Source organism: Harpia harpyja, chromosome 14, assembly GCF_026419915.1.
Source record: "Harpia harpyja isolate bHarHar1 chromosome 14, bHarHar1 primary haplotype, whole genome shotgun sequence".
NCBI classification, from domain to species: domain Eukaryota; kingdom Metazoa; phylum Chordata; class Aves; order Accipitriformes; family Accipitridae; genus Harpia; species Harpia harpyja.
Window position 1 is genome coordinate 8,027,469 of NC_068953.1, and position 26,969 is coordinate 8,054,437.

General features: G+C 39.7%; 1 protein-coding gene across 1 annotated transcript in view; it reads right to left on the reverse strand.

Annotated features, from left to right (window-relative positions):
• GRB2 (growth factor receptor bound protein 2) overlaps positions 1 to 26,969 on the reverse strand; it is a 53,595-nt gene that overhangs the window by 22,120 nt on the left and 4,506 nt on the right. The window contains exon 2 of the mRNA XM_052809046.1: positions 25,835 to 26,075. Within this exon, the coding sequence (XP_052665006.1) occupies positions 25,835 to 25,912 (78 nt within the window). The 5' untranslated portion in view covers positions 25,913 to 26,075. The remainder of the gene's footprint in view (positions 1 to 25,834; positions 26,076 to 26,969) is intronic.

The window sequence follows — 26,969 nt, forward strand, 5'->3', positions numbered from 1 at the left end:
TCCACTCCTGTACTTTCATTCTTAATTACTGCTTTTCCTAGCGCACAAACTCAAGCAATTTATCTATCACTTTTAACCAGATAGGAACAGTTATTTGTGGAGTGACATCGAGCAACTGCTCCACGTAAGATGTTCTCTATTACAACCATTCTAATGCTTGTACACAACAGAGTTGCTACGATGCACTAAGTAACAGCAGGTTAAAGTCTAAAAGGGTGCATTAAGGAAGACAAACTGCTTACCAACAGCTGCACAACACAAACCTTTAAAGGTGACTGCAGCCACTGAAGCTGAATATTGCTCAGTTCACTTGGCATCCTGCAAAAATATCACACCATGTAATGCAACTCTACCCCAGTGCTGGAAAAGCTGGGCAGGAGGAAAGATGATTACTAGTGGAATAACCTGGACTTAATCTTTGATCAGAAATTTAGTGTATGTGACTAGGGGCCAGTTTTATAATAGTCTTGTGGACTTCAAACTACAGTGCTCCACAGCCAAGGCCGTACATGCACTGAGTGGAAGAATTTCTTTGCATGTTGTATAGATATTACAGCCCTGTCTATACATCTCACCATGAGTTTTACTTGTCTTAAGAGCGTAACACCACCATGATTTCAACCAGTTTTCCACTGTAATGTTTGGGGTATTTTCAGAGGAACTGATACCTAGCTAGTTATTCCCCATCCTGTATTGGTGCAGTTGATTATTTCTGCCTTCATGTATGACAGCACATTAATCCTTGTTGAACACCTTCCTGTTTTTATAATACATTTCTTCAAACCATTAAGATAGTTTTAAATAGTATCTTCAACATGCATAAGCCCAACTCAACTAATCACCACCACAAACATTGTAAGCATGCTCTGTTTCATTACCCAGGTCATCAATGCAATATTATCATACTCAAGATAGTATTGTGGAAAGACACTCAAAGCCTTCAAGTGCAACAGTGAATGACTGCTACCTAAGCTTGACTGTTGTTTTCTAAATATCTTCACAGTCTTTCCTATCATAGGCTTCACCTAAATGGTGTCTCTCCGTTTGCTTATAAAACAGGCTGCCGATGTCAGTGGACTACTAGGCTTGATAACCCACAATGCACTGCCAAGTTTAAGTGACTCACAACATGTCTAAAGACATTATGAAAACTGCGGTCTCAATGTACTTTGAAAACCTGGAAAAAGTTTAAAAAACATATGTACATGCCTTGCACTGGCAACCAGACTATTTGGTGAGAAGCAAAACAGATTCCAATGTTAACTGCCTGATGCAAAGCAAGCCAGAAGGAAAAAAATGCTGAGGTTGTCCGAAACCACTACCAAAACCCAACTACATTTCAGTGGGAAATACAATTATAAACACTATCTGTTACATTTTAAAGCACACTAAGAAAGACACAACCCATAAAGGCCTTAAAGAAAAATTTCAAAAGCATTCAAAACACAGACTTTCATTTTTTGCTTTTAAAGGAAGTAAATTAACTTGATCTGCAGCTGCTTCATCTGTTTTTTTCCAGTAAAAAAAGCTATCACAACGCCACGAGCAAAAGGTCCAACATGCTTCCAAAGATCAAGACAAGAGACAGATTCCTGCTGACTATGAGCAACATGACGGGGGTGGGCGGGAAGGCTTTCAGTGCAATTGGCATATATTTACAAGATAGATAACCTTCAAATTCTTTTTTTCTTTAAATGCATGGGTTGGTTTGAACTGTTTTATTACAGTATTTATTATTCATTCATTTTACAGTGCAGACAAGTTAACAGAGCAATAAAAACCTTAACTTTGCTTCATCTGGTTTTAAAATTTAAAGGCTTTAGGATTCTACTAGCATCAATTCTTGCATTTAATATTGATTGCTTAATATTTCATAGCTTTGTAAATTTTACAGAATGTGAAACAATCCTACTCAGCTCTTTGCCAGGAAGATATCAGGAATAGTATTTGACAACTAATTACCTATAGAACAAAGTTCCCTAGGTTAATTACACCTGATACGCCATATTAAAAAAAAAATATGGATTTGAAAAGCTCTGCAACACTTCAGTTATTCTGATATGACTGAACTTTTGTACATTTCAAGTCTCTTATTGATGGTCCTCAAAAAACACAGTTGTTAAGTTACGCCTTGAAAGGTGGAATATTTATTCAACTAAACACAGAGCTATAAGCCAAAATCCAGATGACTTAAGCCTCCATCCAGGAATGAGGATGTTTGCAGGCATCTCTCAAAACACTCAGCAACAAAATTGTTAATTAATACTGATATCGTACACATCTTGACCTCAGAATTAATAATCTTACTAGTTAATTCATACTTCTGAGCATGAATTCCTACCCAGCTACAAACTCAAGAGGCTACACTATCAGTTTGTAGTGGCTAGATGTTTGGCAGCAGTACTGTTTGAGTTGGTTTATGCAGTCACTGCTGTGTGGCTGCACCCTCCCACATGCACTCCGTGCAGTGGTAACAGACACTTATGTAGTTCAACAGATTGAGGAACTCATCTGCAAAACAGTTTAGGGAGGTGGTGTATTTTTCACCTGTCTCAGTTGACTGGTTGGCTACACAGACAGCTATACCAGCAAGTACAGGGTACAACTCTGGAACTGAAGCAAGCGACTGAGGAGACGGGAAGGAAAGGAATAGGGCAGGACTGCTTGAGCAGGCACTGCCATGAAGGAAACACCCTTCATTCCAGTTTCAAAAGACAAAAAAAAGACCTGCTCTACAATTGTTGCAATAAACAACCCCAAAACTTACATATGCAAGAATTAATAGTTCCACTGGCTTAAAGTTTTATGTAGGCAGAGTTAAACAGAGCAGACTATGGGAAGAGATGGACAAGAGTTCAAGTAGCAACACATGGGTAGTCCAGCAAAGGGGCAGCAAAAACCCAAGACTCAACTGACTGGGAGTGGGAGGAAGGGAAATGGGGAAGCAGGAGTGAGGGACTCAGCTGAGGCTTACAGAGGTATTTGTGTCTTCTGACAACAGGCTTATTTGGGCAAGTGTTAAGACAGCTTTTTTTCAAGCTGTATACAAATTGAAGCTGGGACCTTTAATCGATAAGATGGAAAGAAAAGTTAACTTCAGGTCAGCCAGCCATGCTAAGCCAAGCCTCACACTGATCCTGGCAAGAGACATCTGAAGATTTCTGCAGCATAGACAGAAAAAAACACCAGACTTGATGCATGAAACTGCTATCAGGTTCAGGGACACTTACAACAAATACTGGTGGGCCGAGCAAGTCTCTTTTTCTGCTCCATACCTTCAACAATGACAGCTGTTGGTCCTTCTGACAAGTTTAATTCTTTACAGGTTACATCACTGACATGCATAGCAAAAGTAGTCTCTTACATCCAACTACACATCGCAAAACTGCACACATGAAAAAGAGCAGGGCTTTATGACTAGATGTTTAAAAATTACATGTTAATACCAGTGCACAAAACTCATCCAACATAGGATGTCAAGTGAGTGTTAACTGCAATATCCTTTCTGCAGCAATTGAACAATCAGTATTTACTATGAACAATCAATATTTGCTAATTTCTTGCATACCTAAGACACACATGTACTTTCCTGCCAGTCCCTAAAGCATACTCTGCAATTTGCATTTGAAAGTACAGAAGAAGGAAAAGCCCACATTCCACTACCTTGAGACAGCTGCCCCAAATGTCATCACTATTCAGTTCAGACCCCAGCTGCAAAGGCTGATCCCTTTGGCCAATGAAGCTGAAGTCTGCCATTTCCTGTTAGCACCAAAAAGGGTTTACAGCCTTAGTGATCTAAGAATAGTATTACCACCACCTATGTGAACTGCATTTTCCCCAACTTGAAAATGCATCTGTAACTCCCCACCCATGCATTTCAATCCCTCTCCTACTGAAAAAAGTTAAGTAAATGGTGTTGAAATCTCATTTTGAGATGAAAAATGAAAATTACCTTTTAAAGTTCCACATAGGATTTTATGAGCAATCGCTGCAAAGCAACATCAGTGCTCTGGACAGGATCTAAGAATCCCTCCACGTACAACTGTCAGTCCATGCAAAGAAGCAGTATTTCCTATTGTTGTCAGGACCAGCAACAGCAGTTGCATCTGCACCTTTAGGAAAGCATAATTTAGCTTTGGCCATAAAATTTACCAGGCATACTGATGGAGAACAAAATGATATAAATGCTTGTGGGACGGAAGACACAGATCTTTATTAAGCAGACTTCACACACCACCAAAATGGAAAAACACCAACTAGTGATAACTAGACCAGAAAATAGAACTTAAAATACTACAGGAAGCCCCTCCACTTTTCTACTATGTTATGAAAAATCAGCCTCCAACCTCAAGGCTATGTGAACCTTTCAGATGTAAGGCTTACTGCAGTTGCTTTAAACCAACAGATACCACAAATAAAAGACTTGCCTCATCAATGCAGAGCTTCCACAACTCTGCTAGAATTTTATGCAGGAGTCTTATGGTTCTTTTTGATAGAGACAACCCTTTACTCAGACTGACTGCAATCTATCCCCTGCTTTGTCAAGAATGAAGTTCAGGGGAGGAAAAAGAAAAGTTTTGCATTTGCTACAGTAAGGGTTCACTGTGCTCATTTGAATTACTCCCCTCTTACAAGAGAGGCTATGACTCATATCAAGCATCAAAGTCAACGAATACTCAACATTTTTTTTTCCTTCAACCCTTTACAGCTCCTCACAGAAATTATTACTGGGGAGTGTCACAGCAACAGCCCTTACATCACCAGCTACTCCCCCATTCCTCCTCCACTACCCCAAATGAAACAGGCATGCTATCACTAAGCCAGCTCATGCAATTCTTTATTCTTTGCAATTTCCTACCTCTCACTTGAAAAACAAATACTTCACTGTTATCTAAAAATATATTAAAACATTGCCAGCAACTCAGCACTCAAAGCAAAACAACCATCACCACCCAGTGTGAATACACAATAGAAGCAGCATTTTTGGTAAGGCAAATTTTTAAGGAGTTCTTGAGAACAGCACGAAAAATAACTCAAGTTACAAAAAGAAAGGGCTGCTCTATAATCGCCAAGAGAACGTTGCTCTGCCATCATGAGACTCAGCCAAATGTATAGCCCGAGGGCAGGAATGAAGACTGCAGTTTGACAGCCGCAAGTCTTCAGCAGAAATGCTAGCTCAGGGTACACTGATCCAACTCCAATGCCAAAGCTGGTCTCTCCCCAGTGCAGCCAGCACAACTACTTTAAACGAAATCAAAGACAATCTTAGCTAAAAAAAACAAAAAACAAAAAACAAACCAAAAAACCCAACACAAAACCAAACCAAAAACAACAACAAAAAACCCAACACAAAACAAAAAAACAACGAACCCCTCTCCACTGCTGGCTTTCTTCCCTGGCCAGTTCACAGTGCAACTCTACAAATGTCTGCATTACCACAAGAGTGACACACAAAACAGAATATCCTGTTCATAAAGCAAAGACATGTCCCCAAGGCAGTGATTCCACAAGTGAAGTTTGTGACAGAGCTAAGTCAAGCTTCTCCCAATATTTTCTTTCCTCCAGCCATTGATTCTCACCTCTGCACTCCTCATCCCCACCCTGTGCTGGCCCAAGTGTTTGAGAAGTTAGTCAAGACTGAACAGAGTGAAGAAAAAAAACCCCCATTATTTGCAAGAGCTCCATTTTTGCCAACTTGCTCAGTCCCAATGGAGCTTGGTCACTTACGTGAATTTCATGTGAACAGAGCACAGGAATTAGCAACTAGAGGAAAAGCTCAAGTGGTCCCTGTACTACAAAACAATGAAGCTTAATTAAGAGTGATACACTCAACGTACTCTAGGCAGTTGGGGCAGCAATTTAAGTGATATTCCTGCATTGCATGCTTCTTTCTAAGCAAAACCAGGTGTAACAACATATATAATTCTACAAAAAGGTCCAATTTAGATGACCTATAAAAATGACAGAACAAATACAGAAGTAGAAGGAACTTGCTTCCTTCTACCCCAGCTTTGATGTACTAACACATCTTTTCCCCTTCATTTCCAATATTCTTCCCTGTCCTCTAAATGCAATTTCGGGATGGGAACTGGCAAATATGCTTGATGTTCAAAGATGACCAGTAGAATAGTCAGAGCAATATTTAAATGCTTTAAAAGAGTTCCCTGCAGTATCTAATCTAGAAGTCCATCAGTGTAATACAATAAAATCTCAAGTATCCTATGATTCTGTTCAAACAGGAGTTACAATAAAATACAAATCTCTTAGAGAATCATATTTGCTTTTTAACTCCCACAATCAGCAGATGTCATTTTGCTTGGTCTTCATTTACAGGCCTGAAGAAGCAATAACAGTTGTTTCATAATTGGTGAAAATGTGCAGAAAGGACAGAGCTTCCTCTACAGGTTGAAGACAAAGACCTCTTGTAATCCTCAAAGTTCACCTGACAATGTTTGCATTAGTGTTCTCAGGCAAAGGCATTAGCCTAGTGCAGAAAAGAGTCCCTTTCTCCATCACAGACTAGAAAGTTAACCCTTTGCAATCAATTAAATTTGACCTCCCAGTAACAATAGCAAAGTTGTGCTGTAGATACTGAAAAGCTAGGGAATTCTGTGCTCCAATTCAGTAGTCCCTTCTTCATTTAAAATACACAGCTACATATTTTCCAGCATCTTGCATTAAATTGTGTACTTGTAATGAGATCAGGAGACACTCCATTTTTATATTTTTGTGTGTCAAACGCTGGGACAAAACTCTGGAAAATCCCATTTCTTTTCAGAAAACTAGAAAAAAATAATTCTGACCTACCATGAACTAAGGATCTCCAGAAGGTGCTCTTATTTTAGATTCCCTGAAGTATTAAACTGAAAATGAAATTCTTAATAACCATTACTAATTTTTTTATCATATATATAGGGGGAATTTAATCCTTTGCAACTCAAATGAGTTGATTTACTCATCATTTTAGACAGTCTGTTTAGACAAAATAAACCCCAAAACAACAACTAAGTGTACTACTCTAAGTAGGAAAGTCTTTGAGAGCTTGATATTTCAGGATGATATAACCATTTAATCTGAAGTTTGCAGAACATGCCTCAACTACCTTTTCACTAAATTTTTTGTAGCTGTTGAAGAAAGGGTTAAAACCAGGACATTTTCAAATCTAGAGACTAAGTGTAATGAGATCAGAATAATAAGATTACCATAATCTGCCTCACACACATAGCTAGGATCAGCCCTAATCTCTTCATTTTGAGACAGATGGAAAAAGCATGAAATCAGAGATAACAGGAGGCCAATTTCCTAGAATAGGCAGCTTTTCAAGGTTCACCATAGCTGTAAGTCAATATTTTGCTAGATTCGTACCTATTTAACCAATTCCAATATAACATCTTGGAAGGTAGAATGAGGCATCTCCAAATCCATACTACATAAGCAATAAGAAAAAGTAATATATAAATGTAATTTTAATATGTTGCAGAATATTAAAGACTAAGAGACTAATTTACTGAGACTCTAGCCAATACTGTTCCCAGATGCTTTAACTGGAAAAACAGCGAGTCAAGAGCCAATCATTTGAAAAACAAAGATCTCAAAACTGCACGTGACTAAAGACTGCTTATTGATTTTTACTACAAGGTGGATAAACACTGTTAAGATAGCAATTTGCATCTGCAACCAGTGTGACACAAAGCAGTCACAGGAAGGGACAGTTTTAATCTTGGTTTAAGACAGCATATTAAAGAGATGCAGCATGGAATGACCCCTTAACTCTTCTATTCTGCAGGATATGAATATTGGCAGGGGGGAGAGGGGAAGCACGAAATAGCCTCAGATATACAACATAGCTGAGAGTGATTATGGTGGCCACTATCCAGCTACCTCAGTGGAACCTGGCCAAGAATCAGCAATAGGGAAACTTAGAGAAAAGAAAGAAAAGTGTATTATTTTTTAGCACTAAATAGGATCAGGAAGATGCCTTGAGATTAAATAACACTGTTAAGGGAAACAGAGGTAAGCAAGAAATCATCCAAGGAATTAAAAACAGACCATTGGCTATTAGATAAATGGAAAATTATTTTTCAAGCAGCTAACAGCTCCTAACTTTTTCCAGAAAAAAAGCCCTACCCTGTAGGTCAGCAAAAGCCTCAGACTCTCTAAATCAAAGCCTGCAACATGAAACCTTTGAGGTTTGATGTGAAGTTTAGCAGTATTGTAAGCTAGTTATGCAAAGACATGAGAAAGGCAAAAAAAAAAAAAAAAAGGCACCACAAGATCCAATCTCTTACCAAGCAGGTTCACCTGTCAGTTCACACTAATTACTCTCACAACTCTTAGAGCACATTAGCAGTTTGCATGCATCTGCTCTTAGCCAATAATTTTACAACATGTCTTAATTCAGCCCACAAAAAGCCTGTTCACACTCTCACAGCCCTCGTGATTTTGTGATGTATTATATAGACATAGCCACAATTAATAATTTGGTATCCACACAAAGCTCCTTCTATTGCCTCAACCCTGTTTGTACATATGCATAACTTGCTGCCTCACCTCTTATCTGTGCATTTAACATGTTAAATTTAACTCTCCTTTGTGGGGAAGACATGCAGATCTGCAAAAAGCACTTATCACCCATTTCATTTTGGGATGGTTCACTGAGAAAAGCTGGAAGAGGAGATCTGATCACATCAGTTCCACAGGGCTGGTCAGACAATCCCGTTCACATGAAAAGAACAGCAAAACCAACAGTTGTGTAACTTTAGCCTCCTGGCAGGGAAGATTTTTTGCTCCCTATCAGAATCTTAATCCAATTGCATGTAAACAAACCCTTGCTTAAAACAAGACACCTTCATAACTAGATTATAAATTCAGTTATAAATCAGCATTGACTAAAATAAAGAGAAATTAATGAAGCTTATCTTTCCCTGTACAAATCAAGGCAATTTCAGTGCATGCAATTAACAACATTTTGGCTTCACATGATGTAAGAGCTCAGTTTTCCACAGTATAAAACCCCACCATTCAAGGCACCTAAAATACTAATTTACCACTAAGGGACTGCAACTATATTCATCAGAGAAGAGATTTGTCAGCTGCAGTGTGATGGTTTTAATTAGCATATTTTTGATTGATATAGTTTATTTAATCTGTTTTTATTGACTTATGTCTAGCAACATCTCAAATTGGAGAGAAAATGTATAGGTTCTTGGGTACTTGGTCTAGCTGATCTTCAGAGAGTGAGAATATTTAAGAGAGACGGGAACTCTTTGTTTTCCAGTAACTGCAAAACTGCTCAGACTTCCTCTCTAGTGGGACACGCACACAGGAGGAAGACACTTGCAAATGGTTTCTAATCAGAACACAGAATATCGTCTGACTCATTCCTGTCACATTTGCATAATGCAAAGCACACCGAGAGATCTTGCAAACCTTTACAAGAGCATAACTGTACGTATCAAACTAAGCAAACTGAAGGCAGTTTGCACCATTGGCTCTAGAACATTATATCCACTTAAAAACATTTCACAGAATGTCTCCAATCTCATAAAACAGAGCCAAACAAGAAATGAGATGCAGCTTTACTGTACAACGTTACATTAGCACCAATGATTTTCCTGCCCACATAACACTGAATGAGGAAGAAAGAAAGGATAATAAAGAGGCCCTTTAATGGCAAATGATTTTTAGGGGACTTGCTTTTGAAGGCCTGAGATGGCACATCACCATTTTCTTGCACCCATGTTTCAATGGACAGGTGCACCTCCCAGCAGATCATCAGCCACACCTTAAAAAACAAAAAATACCAAACAAAAAACAACCAACCTGGTTGGTTTAAAAAAAGAAACAACCAGGATTATGCTGGTGTTGCATTAATAACCTGAAGTTCAAAGACAGTTCAAACAGTCCATTCTTACAGACTGCTCAAGCCACCACTGGATGTTGTTATGAGATACAACAGAGCTTTCACCCAGCAACTTTGGTCATTTCTTGTTCTTCTATGAGAAAAAGATTTCAAATAACACATATACTGAAAGACCCTTGTAAACCAAAGGCATCATGTACACTCCAAATTCAAACTTCCTGGCATGCAGGAAGCAAACTTAAGTTTCAAAACAACAGTCAACAAGGCAAAGACATTAGATCAAAAAAAATACCCAGAAAAAAAAAAAAGAAAAAAAGGATTTCAGTGGATTTTGCAGCTAAATAACCTTTGTGAAAATACATTTAATCACAACTCTGCTTCACAGGTTGTTTTGAGAAATGTTTCTAACAATTTTAAAAGCCAGTAAAAACAAATCACACAAACAGGTTATGCTCAGTTATCTTTCTAAATCTACATAGTGCCCAAACCAACTTGTTTCAGATATAAACCTTTCATTTCTTTTCCAGGTTTCCTTAGCTTTTTGATCATGAGGGATACAACTTATATGTCAATATTCTTGACATCGTATCCTCAGTCATTTTATTAGGAAGACTTGTGCGATACACTTACCTACAATCATCCCAGCTTTTACACAACTGCCAAAAATGCCAGCCTTTTCTGCACAAAGCTTCTTCAGTGCTTTCATAGCCATTCATGCCTTTAGCATATGTAAACCTCAATAGGGCAAACTCACCAAATTCTATAAAAACACAGAATAGAGTTGGTGTACTAATGTCTCATGTTGATCTTTAATTCATGATAACTTTAAGAAGAAATGTATGATTGTTTTCAGTCTACTATGGAATAATGAACTATTATATACCAGAAATCTTTTAATGATATTTAAAAGTTTAGCCTATTTTTGGGTCACAACAAGGCCTTAGTTAAAAGTGTTGATTTACTCCAACACTAATCCACTTTTCTTTCTTCTCCAAACTCATCATTAGATTATGGTTCAATTTTTGGAGAACGAATAGTATACAGAATGAAACACCCACAATTCTGTACTCACAAAATTGGAATAACAAAATTCGGAATTATAATGGCCTCAATTTAACCATAAAAAGCACAACAATTTCTGGCAAAACAGGAAAGATTAGCCTTTCAAAAAGAAAAGAAAAACACACAACCCCCCCCAGAGCCTGTAAAAATACGCACTCCTCAGTAGACTGAAAAAAACATGCTTTGATAACTAATGATAAGACTGAGGAGTTGGAGACAAGGACATCTGAACCATAAACAAGGAATTAGATGTTGAAGAATAAGGATCATTCCCTTAAAACAAGGAAAGCTATCAGAACTAAATGGCCTACATCTAACCCCAAAAAGAAGCCCATACGGAATGCCAGAAGTCATTATGAACGGCAAAAACTGGAAAGATACCAATAATGTCCTCTTTTTCAAAGAAGGAGGAAAGACAACCACCATACAGTAAGGACTACACGCATGCCAGAGAGCTGCCTGATGGTCTGTAATGTATACTCATTCCAGTGTCAAAACAGCGTTCCTACTCTGACTTAAAACTGGGAAAGTGCAAGGCCCAAGAACTCCAAAGCAAGTTTAATTTGCATTCTACCTCAGAAAAAGTCCAAAACCACAGTTGTGGACGCTTACTGAAAGTAAACTTCTGAATTATGCACTGCAGGGGAGGGGAGAGGGGAAAATGAAGAGCATTAAAAAAAAAAAAAAAAAAGGGGGCAACATCTGCAGTTCAAAGCAATGTTTTAAAAAATTCCCCTTATGTTATAAAGTTCCTCTTTCACTTCAGAGCTAATAAAATTGCATTAGTTCATGTCCAATTCTCTCCATAAAAGGAAAATAAAACATTTAAATGGAATTTGCTCACACCAAGTTAGAATAGGAGAACTTTGTATATTTAAGATGCTGAGCCTACAATAGCCATTGCAGGTCACTATCACATGGATTGGGAAAAAAAAACACTCGTCCAAGGTTACTCAGGGTTAGGAAGAAAAAGAGTATACTAATACAGGAATAATTTTTTTAATTTAAAAAGATGCACTATGTATAATATCTCAGAGGAACAGAGAAATATAAAACTGACAAGTAAGTACCGATGCATGCTTTTTTTTTTTTTTAATTAACGTAACATACTATTAGAAACACCAGCAATCTCTACAAAAGTCTATTGCTGCTTTCTTGGCTTATGGGCAAAAAAGAAAATCAGAGTCTCCTCACATGAATAATGCAGAAATGCAGATACTAAATGCCAAAAGCAGTAACTTGCTCCAGAATCCTAAAGTCAAGACAGCCGAGGCACCAAATTCTTTACAGAAAAGATCAGAGATAACTAAAACCATCTCCTAATTAGTGTCTCAAATTAGAAGAACTGTTCCAGGTCAAGAACAAATTAAAACAAGAATAGAACTCGTTATGGCTCCATTGCAATAACCTGGAAGGGATATCATAATGCAGGTCACTGACACCCTAGGGTGTATTATTTGACCACAGACTAATTTAAGCTCCCAAGTACATTATAGTAGCACAATATCTCCATTGTAAGTCTCAGTAAAAGCTAAGGCACTAAAACTCTCCCTTACTAGGAGATTCCAATCAGGAGATCAATGCCTGGACCACAAAAGACTCCCCCCAGGGCCCTGACAAGGGGTCAATCGTTCCTACACAACAAAATGGGATTTTTAGACCATGCGTTAGTGTGGATGCATTCAAAAACTTTCCCAAAAGTGGAGTTCTGGGAAGACCTCAATATGTGGAAGCCATCTCACTAATGTACTCAGAAACCAGGATCAGGCCTTATCTAAAGATATTAAATACATATCTTGCACCATGACAGATGCCAGTTGGTCCCAGCTGGTTTGCAGCAATATTGCTAGTATGCAGCCATAAAACCTCCCTGGAAATACAGCTATCCAATTAAGTTGACTTTCTCAAGCAGCTGTTCGGAAGCTGGGCTCTTCTGGCAAAGCTATAAAAGCAAAAAGCAGTCTTCACCTCAGACCTCCATTTAATCAGTGGCAAGAGAGAAAAAAAATATAACTCCATATAGAAGACAGATGAATCACTAATTGAGATAAACTAGAATAGTTGCAAGGCCAAGACTCAGGCTTTTCTACGTTTTATGTGGGTTGCTTCATTTTAAAAAAAACAACTCATGTTTTCAGCTACTCATCTCCACAAACGTACTCATTAACAATGCAGGAACCACCCCCGCCCCCCAACCTCAGGGGCTGAATATAAGGTTAACGGGGAAACCAAAGGGTCAGTGTCCACAGTGGAGGGAGGCTGTACCACAGGGATCCCAGGAAGGGCTGCACTGTTCAACAGCTTCACGAGTGATCTGAGAAGGCGACAGAGGGGTGAAGTGGCAAAGGTCGCCAAGACAGTTATTAAGGGTACTCAAACCTTAAAATTGGTAAGTAGCACAGGTGATGTCATATTAAGTATAATATGCAAAATAACACTGATGAGGAAAAACACAACCAAAAACCTCAAGAACTGTAACTAAATGAAGGTATAGGTTTTAAACAAACTATTACTCCTCAGCAAATATCCTGGAATCATGGGGGTAGTAATCTGAAAATAAATTAGAAAAATTACCTAATATTCTGTTAAGAAAGAACTGAAAAGATGACAAATATTTTGACACTGTGAATCTGTTGCGTCAGCCCCTGAATACTCTTGAGTACCTACACTCAACCCATCTCAAAAAATACTAAAATGAACTAAAAAAGTTGAGAAAGGAAGGATAAATTGAAGTATGGAATGGTTTTTGCACTATAGGAGATCAGACTCCCCTGACTTCCTTTGCAGAAAAAAAGCAACAAAGACAAGAGGACATTTGCAAATCTATTCTCCCCATGAGAAGTATGGTGAGAGGTGTTTTCCTACTACCTCTTGCAAGGGTAGGGGGACAGAAGAGGAAAAAAAAAAAGTCAATAAAATTCGCAGGTAGCATGTTTCCAACCAACAAAGCAAATAACTTTTTTTCCACACAGTACATGTTTACATTATGAGAATTTAATGGTATAATGTACAGATGGACTCAAAATGGTTTTAGAAAGATACATCCAAGGTGTGGCCATCAGTGGCTGCTAAAACACAGTAGTCCAGATACAGCCTCCAGCTGAGAAAGTCCCTAAAGCTTGACTGTAGGAATCCAAGACCTTATACAAGGAGGAAGATTATGTCCAGTGCTAAATGTTTCACCCAATACAGCCAGCACTCAAGGGGTCCGTCTAGGCCAGTCTCCAATGGCAAATAGTACAGATATTCAGAGAAGAGCAGAGGACCATTATACGTGTAAAGAGTTTTCTATTACTTTTAATGATGAAAATTGCACATAATTCACTTCAGATGGGAACCACTCCCAGAATGATACGGGGCATTATTTTAACATTAGAAAGGGTAGAATTTACTTCCATAGGAGAAAGTCTAAAGCATAATCCATTATAAAGGTATAATAAACCTAATATTATCTGTGGCAACGAAAAGTAAGTACGAGAAAGCTGACTAATACAGGTAGTTGGCAACACAGTACAAAGGCCATGTAAAAGGTCAGCTCAGATCTGACTATGATAGTGCTGAAAAACCTTACCAAACCCAAGCACACCCCAGCAGTGTTACTTGTTCCCTGCACTAGGACACAAAAGCTAGCTCCACTCATTTGGATGATGCCCCCTCCCCCCCACGCCCCAATTAGTAAATTAGGGGGGTTGGGGATCATGACTGAGGGAAAACAGGTGGTTTTACAAGAGTTGGATTAGGTATGGCCAGACTTCTCATTTTGGACTGCAATCCTGAACAAAAACAGCTAAATCCAGTTTGATTCAAGGCAAACTATGAAAATGGTATAACCGTATTTGGTTTGTAAGGACTTTAAACTAGGTAGCCCCAAAGGGTCTAGAACTATACTCTTGTGGGGTAGCTCAAACATTTCCACAGAATGCTAATCTGCAACTCACATAAGTCACCCATGGATAGATTTCAGTAGCTGACCAGACTGTAGAGCAGCTCTTTTACCAACATATTACCTTATGTTTAATACCTTCAGCTTTTTTGAAAGTTAATTTTTTCTTCTCAACAAATAAGCTTTACTGCAACTTATTACTCATAGTGCAAATAGCATCAACAGCTTCTCTAATCTTACTGCAGCATCATGCACGTGTTTGTAATCCAAACAGAGACAAGGTGGAATGAGACACAAGCTTTTGAAGGAAAAGAAAGCTCAAGAAAGTTTATAGAAACATTGGAAGCCTCTTTTTACCTATGTTCTTCCTTTTCACATTACCTAAATAAACTGAGTGAAGGTAACAGCTTGCAACAGTTCCAGACATAACAAGCTGTAAAGGAAGGGGTGGAAGCCAGGAAAGCTGTGTCAACCATTATCACTTTGGTTATCTCTATTTTTTGTGATCTTGTAAGCAGAGTTGTTAGTTTCAATCTGGGTCCTCCTAGGTAAAGTCACAACAGTCTTCATCTATCTCTTAACCTAAAAGGCAATTTTCAAGAAAAAAATGAGGAATGTATCACTTCCTGCTAAGGAGTAAGGAAGTGTCAAGACAGCTTGATGCTGGAAGAAAGTTTAAGCACCCTGGTACAAACGGTCAAAGCAGACAATCCACACAGTTTTTTTACAAACTATAGCTTCATTAGAGGTAGGGCAGAGGCTTTGGTGCAAAATATATTTTAAGAAATAAGGACAGAAGTGAAGGCAAGGAGGAAGCAGAAGCAACTTCTGCTTCCTCCATTCCAGTGGTCAGAAGAAAGCCTGAATTGCCAGCCCATGCTTTATCACTTCCAGGGCTAAGGATACATCTTGACAAAGTATTCTTCAAGGACATGCAAAACATTACAGAAACATAAAATTCAGCTGTGGAATATATGCACAACAGGTATTCCTGATACTGCCTCAACAAGACACATTTGTCAAGCTGATGTTCATCTCGCCAAAATTCAAGTGCTGTCTGAAGGCAAGGTTGGGAACCACAACATTTTAAATGCCAAATTTCACCTCTAAGTTTTCATTGTACTTGTCTCCATTACAGCTGCCACTTCCTCATTTTCCTCCTTGCATTTGTTTCTTCCCTTCCTCTGCAACTGTAGGACACACTTTGAGCACTTGTTTGCCTTGCCTTCCCTCCCCCTCTATCCCCAAGAATTTGGGAGTTTTCCCCCCCAATTAGTTATTCCCCCAGTAGTAGTAAAGATTAGAGCACAAGACCTGAACCACACAGGAGCTCAGGGATATACCTCTTAAGTAAAAGCAGCAGATTTTCTAGAGAAACTAGCAAAAGAGGCACACTTCTGCAGCTTAAAATTCTTCCTAGTATTCTGAAATAAATTCACTTAAACCTGGAATCTAAGCATAGCTCTTTCCAAGCAGACCATAATCTACTGTTAACAGCAGAAAGTAAAAGCCAGATCAAATGGTTAAAATATCATTTTCATATTTATGCTAAAGTGTAGGTAACAAAAGAATACTCAAAATTTGACTGCACATAAGGATTTATAATAGAAAAACCTACTCAAGCTCAGCAAGAGTTGCAAGAGTTTAAAATTTTGTGCCAATTTCTCACAAACCAGAGGACTGACTAGCCTAGACCACAAGTCTTCTGCACTAGCAGAGCTGCCATGATCAGTGGAACCTGCTGGCTCATACATAACTCATGAAGAATTCCCCCCTTTCCTCCCAAGGGAAACAGTTTTGCATAACAGCAGCACTTTTTTTTTCCTCCACATGTAAACCTGTAGAGTTTTAGTACAAGTTAGAGCAAGAAGTAGGTTGGCTCAATGCAGAAAGCATGAATTCCAGAGACAAATTATTTAAATAAGAGGTTTTAGAGACTAACAGTATAATTACAGTTCAGCTGAACTGAAAAAAAAATGCTTTCTGCTCCCTGCATGAGGTCCAGCTGCAGTAAAGCCAACATGCAGTTCACAACAAAGCACGCATGCTGACACAAACGCATGCAAAGAAGCTAAATTCAGCAGGTACAAACAGAATAAAGCTATTCTGTTACGTATTCTCTTTCTATATTTTATTTATAAAGGTCAGTAAAGTTTGAACATCACAATTATAAATTAATTACTCTAGAGAGGCTGACAATCTACTTCCTAGACAAAAATAGCTGTCCTAACTTCTGCCTTATTCCAGTCACCATCCTGACCTGCCCCCATGGGATCAAAAAACTGACCGATTTGATGAATCTTCAGTAACAGGACTGTCTATGTGTTTTCACAACCTCAAATAACCAGAGACAAAAGACCAAGATCAGGTACGGAAACTCAAGTGAGCAATCATTTCTTAGGCTCTTCAAGACACTTAAGACATTTTTAAAATGGGCTTTTATTTAGTATCTATAGAAAAACACTATTCTTTTAGTAAAGAGGGAAATACAGGCTGAGGAAAATTATGAACACAACCACTTAAAATGCAAATTTCAGATGCATCTAGTAACTAATCAGGAAGTATTGTAGAGTAGCATCTGGGTTTCAGGAATATAATAAATATCCTAAAAATAATTATCAGGAGCAGTTTTGGAGATTGTCAGTTCACTTTTTGCTCTATTAGAGCTCAGCTGTACAACCCATGTGTTTAGCGCATGTCACCATGAAAAAAAACACATTCTTAAGTTTGTTAAACCAATTCTCACTTGAGTTGTCAGATGGTGGCACCAATCATGCGTATAAGACATGGGAACAAGTTCAGGCTCCACCGCAGACAGTCTGCTTCACAACCGTTTTTCTATTCCATTTGAACACCTACTCTTATGAGGTGTTACAAGATGACTTCAAAGTTGAAGGCATGTGCCACTCATGAGCAGTGCTTTAAATACTCAGCAACAGGGCATAAGCCTAGAACGTGAAGAAGTGCAGCTTGAAGATTGACAGATTGAGATCAACAATGTTGCTGTTCCATCTAAAAAGATATGGCTATTTGAGGGAAAGGAACAACTTTATACAGCATTCCCCAAGCTGTAGATAATGAAAAAAAAAAAAAAAGCCCCTAAAAAAATAATAGGAAGTATTCTCCTATCCTATTTTCTCTCCCAAAGCATCTAAAAACCACGTTTTTACTTCCTTGTGTACATTCTAGTCACTGATGTTTGCCCAACTTGGAAGATAATATTAACTGCCACTGCAGGGCCAGCAAAGGAAATGAAAGAGCAAGAACTGCTGTGGGATAAAGCTGCAGATAAGAACTTGTGTATCAGACTACTGCAGTATCAGTTTGCTGATCTGCGTAGAAACGCAGAATGCATACAAGTCATCTACGCATTTGCATTTTTAATTTAACAGAATTTTCAGAGAAAACTGGAAATTACAGAGATCAAAGGCAGCTTTCCTAACAAAATGCTAAATAAAGTAAAAAATAACAAAACACTGAGACCTAGTGCCTCTTTTCACTAGTGCTCCAGTGAAATGGATGACTACACAAAAGCTCCATTTCTATGTCCGCAAGGTTAGGCATCAGAGTAAGAACAAATGCATTTCCTTGGTCACTTTTCTACCTAAACATTATATTCACTGCTTCATCTCTCTGGCTAGCCCCTATCCCACCAAGCACTGAAAGAAGTGAGTGAGGGCGAGGGGGGGAAGAAAGGAAATAGGCTTATCCTTTGCTACACATCTTGCTAATTAAGACCTCCAGAGTAGCTAGCTCAGACTTTAAGGCATCACACACCCCGTAACACAGAACTAAGCACAGGCTAAGTATTCATCCAGAGTCCTTTGTATGTTTTGTAAATCATGTTGAATCCTATAATGTGGTTATCATTACTCCAGCTACCTGAAAGTTAGCTTGGATATAGCTACAGAAGATACAGTCCCATCTCATGACTACGCAATGCAGACATACCCGTAAACCTCTGTGCAGAGGGGTGCGACAGACTCCTCTCCTTATTGCTTTAACAACACTCTGCTGTCAAACCTGGAAAGGACATTCTGCAGTTCAACACCACAGACCAGAAGAAACGTGATGCTACACAGTTACACAGGAAAAACTCAAAAACTCATCTCAACTAGTTCATCTATGTTGCCAAATTGTTTGCTAATGCCCATTACATGAATGCCTTTAAATGTGCCCTTTTTTTGGGGGGGGGTGGCAGTGGTGGTGGTGTTTGGATTTTTTTAAAGTTGTTTATTGTTATGGTTCTAGAACTAGCTTTGATTTTTCAAACCTTTCAAGACCTACATAAATAAAATTATTAACAGTTTAGCAAAGGTTTTAATTCAGAGGTAACCAACAAGTTAAGTATGGAAATCTGGTATCATCCGTTTAATAGCCTTAAATTAATACAAGAGTTCAGTCTCACAGCAATCATGAAAATATCCTAATGTTATCTTTAGCAGTTCTTCTGGTTTAGACTTCTATTGTAAAATTCATCAGGTTTAGTAAATTACGTTCTCTTTTTGCTCAATGTGAGATTCTAAGACTTTTGGCTCCAGTGTTGTTAGGGGACCAATGCTTAATTTTCTTTCATTTTCAAAGAAATAGAATTAGTTTTGCCCAGCACATTTTTTCCTGAGGTTTAAGCTTTAGTTATTGATTTCTGGTATATAGCCACTGGCAACTGTAAAGCACAAGGGATTTTATCAAGGGGCCATACAGCTCACTGCTTATGTTAGGCTGAGCTGTACACAGACAAATTGGATTCCTTATCTCCCCTCACTTAGTTGGATCCTTATTGATTGTAGTGAGAAATCAGAAAAGTCTGAATTTCACTACAAACAGTAGTAGCCCCAATTAGCAGGGCTATTCACAGAAACTGGAAAAGTATGACACTCTCAATCCTTTATACGTGCCACTAAAAGTCATAATCACTCTTTTCTTCCCCCAGCTGTGATTAAGCTTTTACCATTTTCATTAAAAAAAACCTAAATCAAAGTTAGTCCATTAACGCCTGGGATGTCCCTCAGAATAACAGATTTTATTGATCTGAAATTCTCAGACATTCCCATATCATATAGTTATCATGAGAGAAATATCACTGAACCAAAGAGGAGAGATGACATCTTTGTGTTGCCAGTAAATAAAACCAAAAGAGAATCACATTGGTTGCAGTTTGACACGCATGTTGAACAAAGCAGATAAATAATATAGCAAGCCAAAATTTGATTTGCTGATACGTCTATGCTGAAGTCTGTCACACCAGTCATATCAAAAGCTGGACCTCACAGAGAAACTGTAACAATAGCACTTCCATTAAATTGGCAAAAGGCAGCTGAACTTCGAATTAACATAATTTCCCCTGGTTATAACAGAATGCAATATATGTTAAGTCAATATAATAAAATTAGCTGAGCTGCCCACTAGCTTTAATCAGTGTCTTGTTTGACACTCAAAACTCCAGTGGGCTTCAGGTAGCACACAGCTCACAAGAGCTAATTTTTCTCCGCTTTCAGTGACAAGTTTAAATAATCATCACAAATAGCTACTAAACAAAAACAAAGATGCCATTTTAAAGGAGGAATGTGTTTACCCCTTGCTTGCAAAGACCGCTTTATACCTTCAGTCTGGAATACTCTGTATTTATGTCCTCTGCACGGACACACCTTCAGCAATGCAATCTTGCTCTAAGCAGGTCCAAGCTCTTTTACAAATACAGAACATGTGTTCTTTTTTGGGCACATGAACCTTGTGGAGGTTAGGTAGCTCCTTCCCACAACCCTTCCCCCCGATGCCTAGGGAAGTTGGCTAATAAAACACATCCCAGCCTCAGATTACTATCATACATAAGAGGAACAATATTTGAGAAGTTTGTACTAAAAACATAGGCATTGAATAGCTGGGTAGACTGGAAGAATGCAACCTCTTATAGCGGCATCTCTTTATAACACCTATCTCCAATTGCCAGGATGCCAAATCAACTACATTTAAGATAATCATACTTGTCTTTATGAGTCTCTGTAATTTTCTGTTTTGTCTTCTTAGACTGCTATGTTGATCACATATTGATGACAAATATCATCTTCATTCAACGCTGCCAGCCAAGAAACATGACCTAAGTGTACCTTTACAAATCAACCATCGCATACAACAGAGTTGCCACTCACAGCTAAATCACAGAATAACATAGGTTGGAAGGGCCTCTGGAAGTCACCCAATCCACCCTCCTGCTCAAAACAAGTCTAATTAGATCAGAGTGCTCAGGGACTTGTCTGGGTACCTCCAAGCATGGGGATTCCACAGCTTCTCTGGGCAACCTGTTCTAATATTTGACCTATTTCACTATAAAGCAGACGATGCTTGCAATTTGCCTGAATCATTAATTCAGAAAACTGTTTCTCTCATATTAAAATAATCAAGACCACACTGAGTCCACCCCCTTACAAAAAAATGGGGAAAGATGAAGGGGGTGTGTAAGGAAGGGAGAAGAAGGAAGGATGAGAGTGAAGACAGTTTCACCCAAAACAGAGAAAAAGTCTTTGCACTACTCTTCAGCAAGCAATGAATTTCTGTTCTCTAGCACAGACACCACAACATAACAGCCAATGCAGGTGAGGTCAAAGACAAGGGATGTGGAAGAAGAAAAGGGAGACCATGCTCCCCTTGTTTATCATACTCCTCCCTCTATTCAAAACTGTTTCACTGGATCCAGACACAGAAAAATGGTTTTCATGCAGGAACTGAAAATGCCATCTCAGCATCAACTGTTTGCAAACGCTCAATCCTCTTAAAGGCTGACAGAAAATAAGTCTGGTGGCAAACAATCATGTGAACAGAACCTGCAGTGACTATCAAGTGTATGATCAGAGTAGGAAGAGAAAAAAATCTTGACTTTGCTGAACAAAACTGTCAAGTGATCAAAATCCTATCAAGGAATTCCTCCTTTTAGCATATAGGGAAGCTGGTTTGTGTGGCAAACAAAAGTGAAAACCCCCAAATTAAAGATGATGGCCCTCTATTTAGAACTCCACCTGAGTAATTTTACTCATAAAACCAATCTGTAAGTGCCCCCGAATTAATTATGCCGATAACTACTGGGAACAGGAACTTAATCAGTTCTTCAGAATATCACTTCCTGGCTATGCCCCAACGCTACAACAGAAGAAGGAAAAAGAGGAAATGGAGCAGTGGTCTATAGTTTTTTTTTTTAAAAAACCCACAATTCTAATATTCAAGATATTCATGAATATGTTTAGTGCTTCTGTATTAACCATGCAGAAATTATTATCAGAGCACAATGGTATTAACTGTACACTTCAGATTAGGTGTGGGAGGAATAAAGAAAAGAAATGATGAGGAGATGAGTGAAAGAATTGTGATTTTTCTTCTCCCCCCCCCCCCCCCCCCCGGCACTCCTGCCAAACCACCAGCAAGTATCAGCACACTTTAGGTCTGGATACTTGCCAGTTAGCACAAAGGCCAACAAAACCAGAAGCTGCTAGAAATAAAATAGTTTTTGGGGACATAAAACCTGAATAACAAATATAGACAGAGACTAAAGTTAACTAGTCCCAACTTCAATAAATACAGCAAGTGAAAGGGGAAAAGACTGAAAAAGCATCATGGCAACCATCAACTATTCAAAGTGAAAAACAGTAAATAAATAGGAATCCCTCAGTTTCCTTTTTTTACTTTTTTAAATAACTGGACAGGCTATCTTCACACACCCCCAATAGAATGCCAGTCACCAATGAGCTTTTGTGAAGCAACCACCTGTACATGAAAAGAATGGTGATCTTGAGAGCTACAGCACTGTACTGTAGTCAGAAGACACAGAAGGAAGCAGCAACCTTTCCTTCCTTTGGAAAATGCTCGGTAAGTAGCATTTAGCATATTTAAGAAGTTTAAGAATATTTAAGAAGCTGTCCATTTGCATCTCTTGAATGGCAATACCACACACTGTTATAGAACCACTAGACAAAAGGGTAAGGGGATCCAGTCTACTGCCAGGGTTACAAAAATCATAGAGGCAGCTTTTACCATATAGCGCCCACAAAAGAAAAGGCCAAGCACTTTTCCTCTTCACTCAGCTGTTTTACAATTGCAAGCCAAAGGTCAACTATCTTCACTCACTTTTGGAAACCAGCCACAAGATTACTAACAACCAGCTTAATGGCTACAGTTCAAATGCTATTCAATCAAGTCCCGAATATGTGGGTATGCAGCAGTAATGGCACCATGACATCATAGGCAAGTTATCTGCTGAAATCAGAGGGAGTCAGACAGTGTGCATCTTTGCCTTCTCCCCCCACAAAGAGAAACGTGAACTTCCAAGGAGTGGGAATTAAAGCGTTAGAGATTTTGTTCTTTCCTTAGTGTGGTCAAGGCATAACATTTTGCTATGAAACAATGCTTTGCCATCATCTTATATGCCATCAAACTAACTCAACTCTCTGGAGGTGCATCAAGACAGGTGTCTAATAGCTAGATTTAAAGAAGTCTTCACTACATGTCAAATTACATGTGCGCCTCAGCAAGGGTTATCTAAAGAGCAAAGCATGCAGGTGCATTCAACACGTTTATTTCTCTTTCCAATTCGTTCGAGGGCAGCAGGATTGACCTGATTAATAAGACAGATCACACGAGGCACATGGATGGGATACCCTGAGATTCCTCAGTCATGAGCAAAGTACTAACAAAACAGATCAGGCATGTCTGATGGAAATTAATTTCCACAACCTGAAACACATTTGAAGTGAACCTGACTTTCAAAGTGACAAAGCACTACAGAAGTTTGTCAGTTTGAGTAAAGTGAATTGTAACAGTTCTAATTGTTTTTGGCTTATTTGTCTGAAATTTGCCAGCTTTAGACAGTGAACCTTACCATGCTACACGGAACTCATCTCAACTATGTGCTGAAGAAGGATTCCTGAAACCCTTGGAGTTCTCACTAACTTTAGTGATAATCTTGAGCAATTTACTATTTCTATGACTTGGTTTACTCATCTATGAAGTAAATACGTAACATTTGTAAGCATTTTCAGAATATGAGCTGAAAGGAAATATAGTTTGTAGAACTGTTCATCAACTTTGAGGAAGTGTTCAGCCTAGGTTTTATGAAGAGTAGGAAAATCCCTCTCTGTATTCTAGGAAAAATACAATGATTAACGCAGTGTAACAGCATACATACCACCATGTTTCTATTATTGTGACAAAACTTGTATCTATGGGATGACACCAAGTGGCTAGGACTCAAGAACATCTTACTATCAGCCACTGTGCACAGTTGTAAGAGTTTTAGCACAGACTAAACTTTCAAAAGTCTAAAAAAAAAAGTTATTTTTCCTTTAATTCTTAGAGAACGTATTTTTAAATGAATGTAAATTTTACAAGAGATTTTTTCATGTACTTCAGCAAACTTCTATACCAAACTAGATGAAATTAAGAATACACTTTAAAATAAACTATATTTCACTATACTTAATTTTTCCTTCCTGTTCGTCATTTTCTACAAGCTGACTTCAGCTGTGCTCTACTTCAAATACACCATAAAAGCTGAGGGTAGCTAGTAGTAACCCAAAATAGAAGCTCAGGTTAAGAAAAATAAACGAGGTTATCACAGAAGACTTCTAAAATTCTGACAGTCTCAAATGTTTAAAACCAGCAAAAGGAAATATTCTGGTAATTTACATAAACACAGGAATTGAGGTATACAGGTCTAACAGGCATTTTTAGGCCAATTGTGGGCCAGGGATGTGTAGGATATATACAGATGCACTTATTTTAAAAGTTAACAATCTCAAAGCAGGATACATTTTTGCAACCTTTATCTGTTGATGGCCACACAATATTACTGCACTTTTAACAAAGCCACAGTTATGTTATTGAAATATCAGCTATAAAAGATGCATATTAAGTTTACACGTAGAGGTTGTTTCTTCCAACTTATTTTAGAACAGTAGTTGAAATCAAGCCCTTCCCTGGCAAAAATTTTAAGCAGATGAGTAATCCCACTGAGGTCTGCAGGACTTGATTTGTCAGCATACACAAAGTTACAGCCTTACATCTGCAGGATAGGTACCTCTCAAAACAGTTTCTACTCAAAATATTTTAGAAAGAAGCAGCTTAAAATACTTTAATAGTAAACACATCACGCTAGGAAGGTAAAGCCCATCTTGTACGTTTATGGAGAAATACTGACTCCGAATGAAACTCCATTAAAACATTCCACAATACAGCTCTTTTTACTTGGAAGCAACAATGCTCAGAGATATGCTTCACTGAGGCCAAATCACTATGGCTTTTTATATCTTACTTCTCCCCAAAATAAAATTTTGGGCTTGTTCTGTGTGCCCAGTTGGTTTTTTTTAAATAAAGTTTTAGAAATTCAAATATTTTTCAAATTCCTTTAACATAGCCAAGATGAAGTCTAAACAGCCTTTGATATATTGAAAGAACCATAGACCAGATTCCTCTAATGCACTCCAACATCTACTTAAATCTGCACAGATCCATTAAATATTCAGCCACAAGCTTATCACTCCAGTTCATCAGGACTGAAGATAAAACTCAGCACCAATATTTGACAGCCTGATGCTAAAAGATTATCTACTGAGAAATAATCTAATCACTGTTCTTTGATACTGGAATCCTTGGCAGGAGGCAAAGGAAAGGAATATCAAATTGATCTTGATTACTTTAAGGGGTTTCCTCTCCTAGAGGGGAATTCAGCGCAGAGATTCTCTCGTACTTCTGCTTATTTGCTACCACGTTTACGACTTAAGTTTTCAAATATTCCAATCTCAGAAGAGAGAAATGAGAGACTTTGGGATGCATGCTTAACACAGAAACGAAACAGCCTCTCCTGCTCTTAAAGAGGTCAGACTGGGATTGAGGAAATCTTGAGGTACCCTGTAAAAAGGAGATGGCGTTCTCTGGGGACGCAAGATAGGGTCAGGTCTGATGGACAGGAAGAGGCTCCGGAGAGAAGCTGAAAAGCCCAGGGCCAAAGAGGGAACACTCCCGGGCCCTTACCCGCCACTTACCTTAAGGATATCCCCCCGTTTGAAGCTCAGCTCGTCATCCGCGGTGGCTTTGAAGTCGTACTTGGCGATGGCTTCCATGCTGGGGCTGCCGCGCACGGCGGTGCGGGCGGTGGGAAGGAAGCGCTCCCCGAAGCCTCCGCTCCTCCCGCGGCGGCTGCCGGCTCAGCCCTCCCGCGGCCCGGCTCCGTCCGAGACGCCGGCCCCGTCTCTCACATACAGGGAGGCCGGGGGACGATCCGCCCTAGGGGAGGGGGAGGAGGAGGAGGAGGAAGAGACGGGCCATTAGGGGAAGTGGCACGGATCGATGGCCGGGGCCGCGCCCAGAGCCGCTCCCTCCGCCCGGCGCGGCCGCCGCTTCCTCCCGCCGCCGCTCGCCCAGGCCCGGCTCGCCCGAGTGACACGTCCCGCGGCCAATGGCCGCCCCGCCGGCCCCGGGGGAGGGGGGGGGCGGGAGGCGGCACCGCGGCCGGCACCGGCCCGCCGGGAGGAGCTGCCCGCCCCGCGGCAGTCGCCGGTCCTCGCCCCGGGGCAGGGCCCGCCGCCGGCTCCGCTTCACCGCCCCGCGCAGGCTGCCTAGCCCCGGGAGGGCAGGTCCTCCCCTCTCCCGCCTGGCAGCGGGACCGCCTCTCACGGGAAGCCACCCGCTCCTCGCGTTTTTAATTACAGCGAGACGTAAGAGGCGGGAGGACACGGCGAGCTTAGCCCTACCGACGGGCGCCGGCGGAGAGGAGCGGGGCCGGGCCGAGCGGCAGGGCGCTGCCCGCCCTCAGCACTGCCAGGGCCGGACATCTCGGCTGACGGGACACGAAACTAAACCCCGTCAGCGCCAGCCCGCCGTGGGGACAGGCGGCCGTGAAAGGGCGATGCACTCCTCTCCCCCACACGCTGCACTGGGAAAGACGCCGCTTACACCAGTAATTTGGTTTTTTTTCCAGGCATACAGCTCCTATCAATTTAAATATAGTAAGTCAGACAAAGCAGAGAATGCTTCTATGCATCCTCTGTAAGAGGACTTTCTTGGGAATTGAAATGCCCACCAAAAAGCGTCCTAAAATAACACTGCATAGAGACAAAAGTTTGGGCTCACTCTAATGTAAAAGTAACCATCCTGAAATTCCAGCGTCTTGAGCAGCAG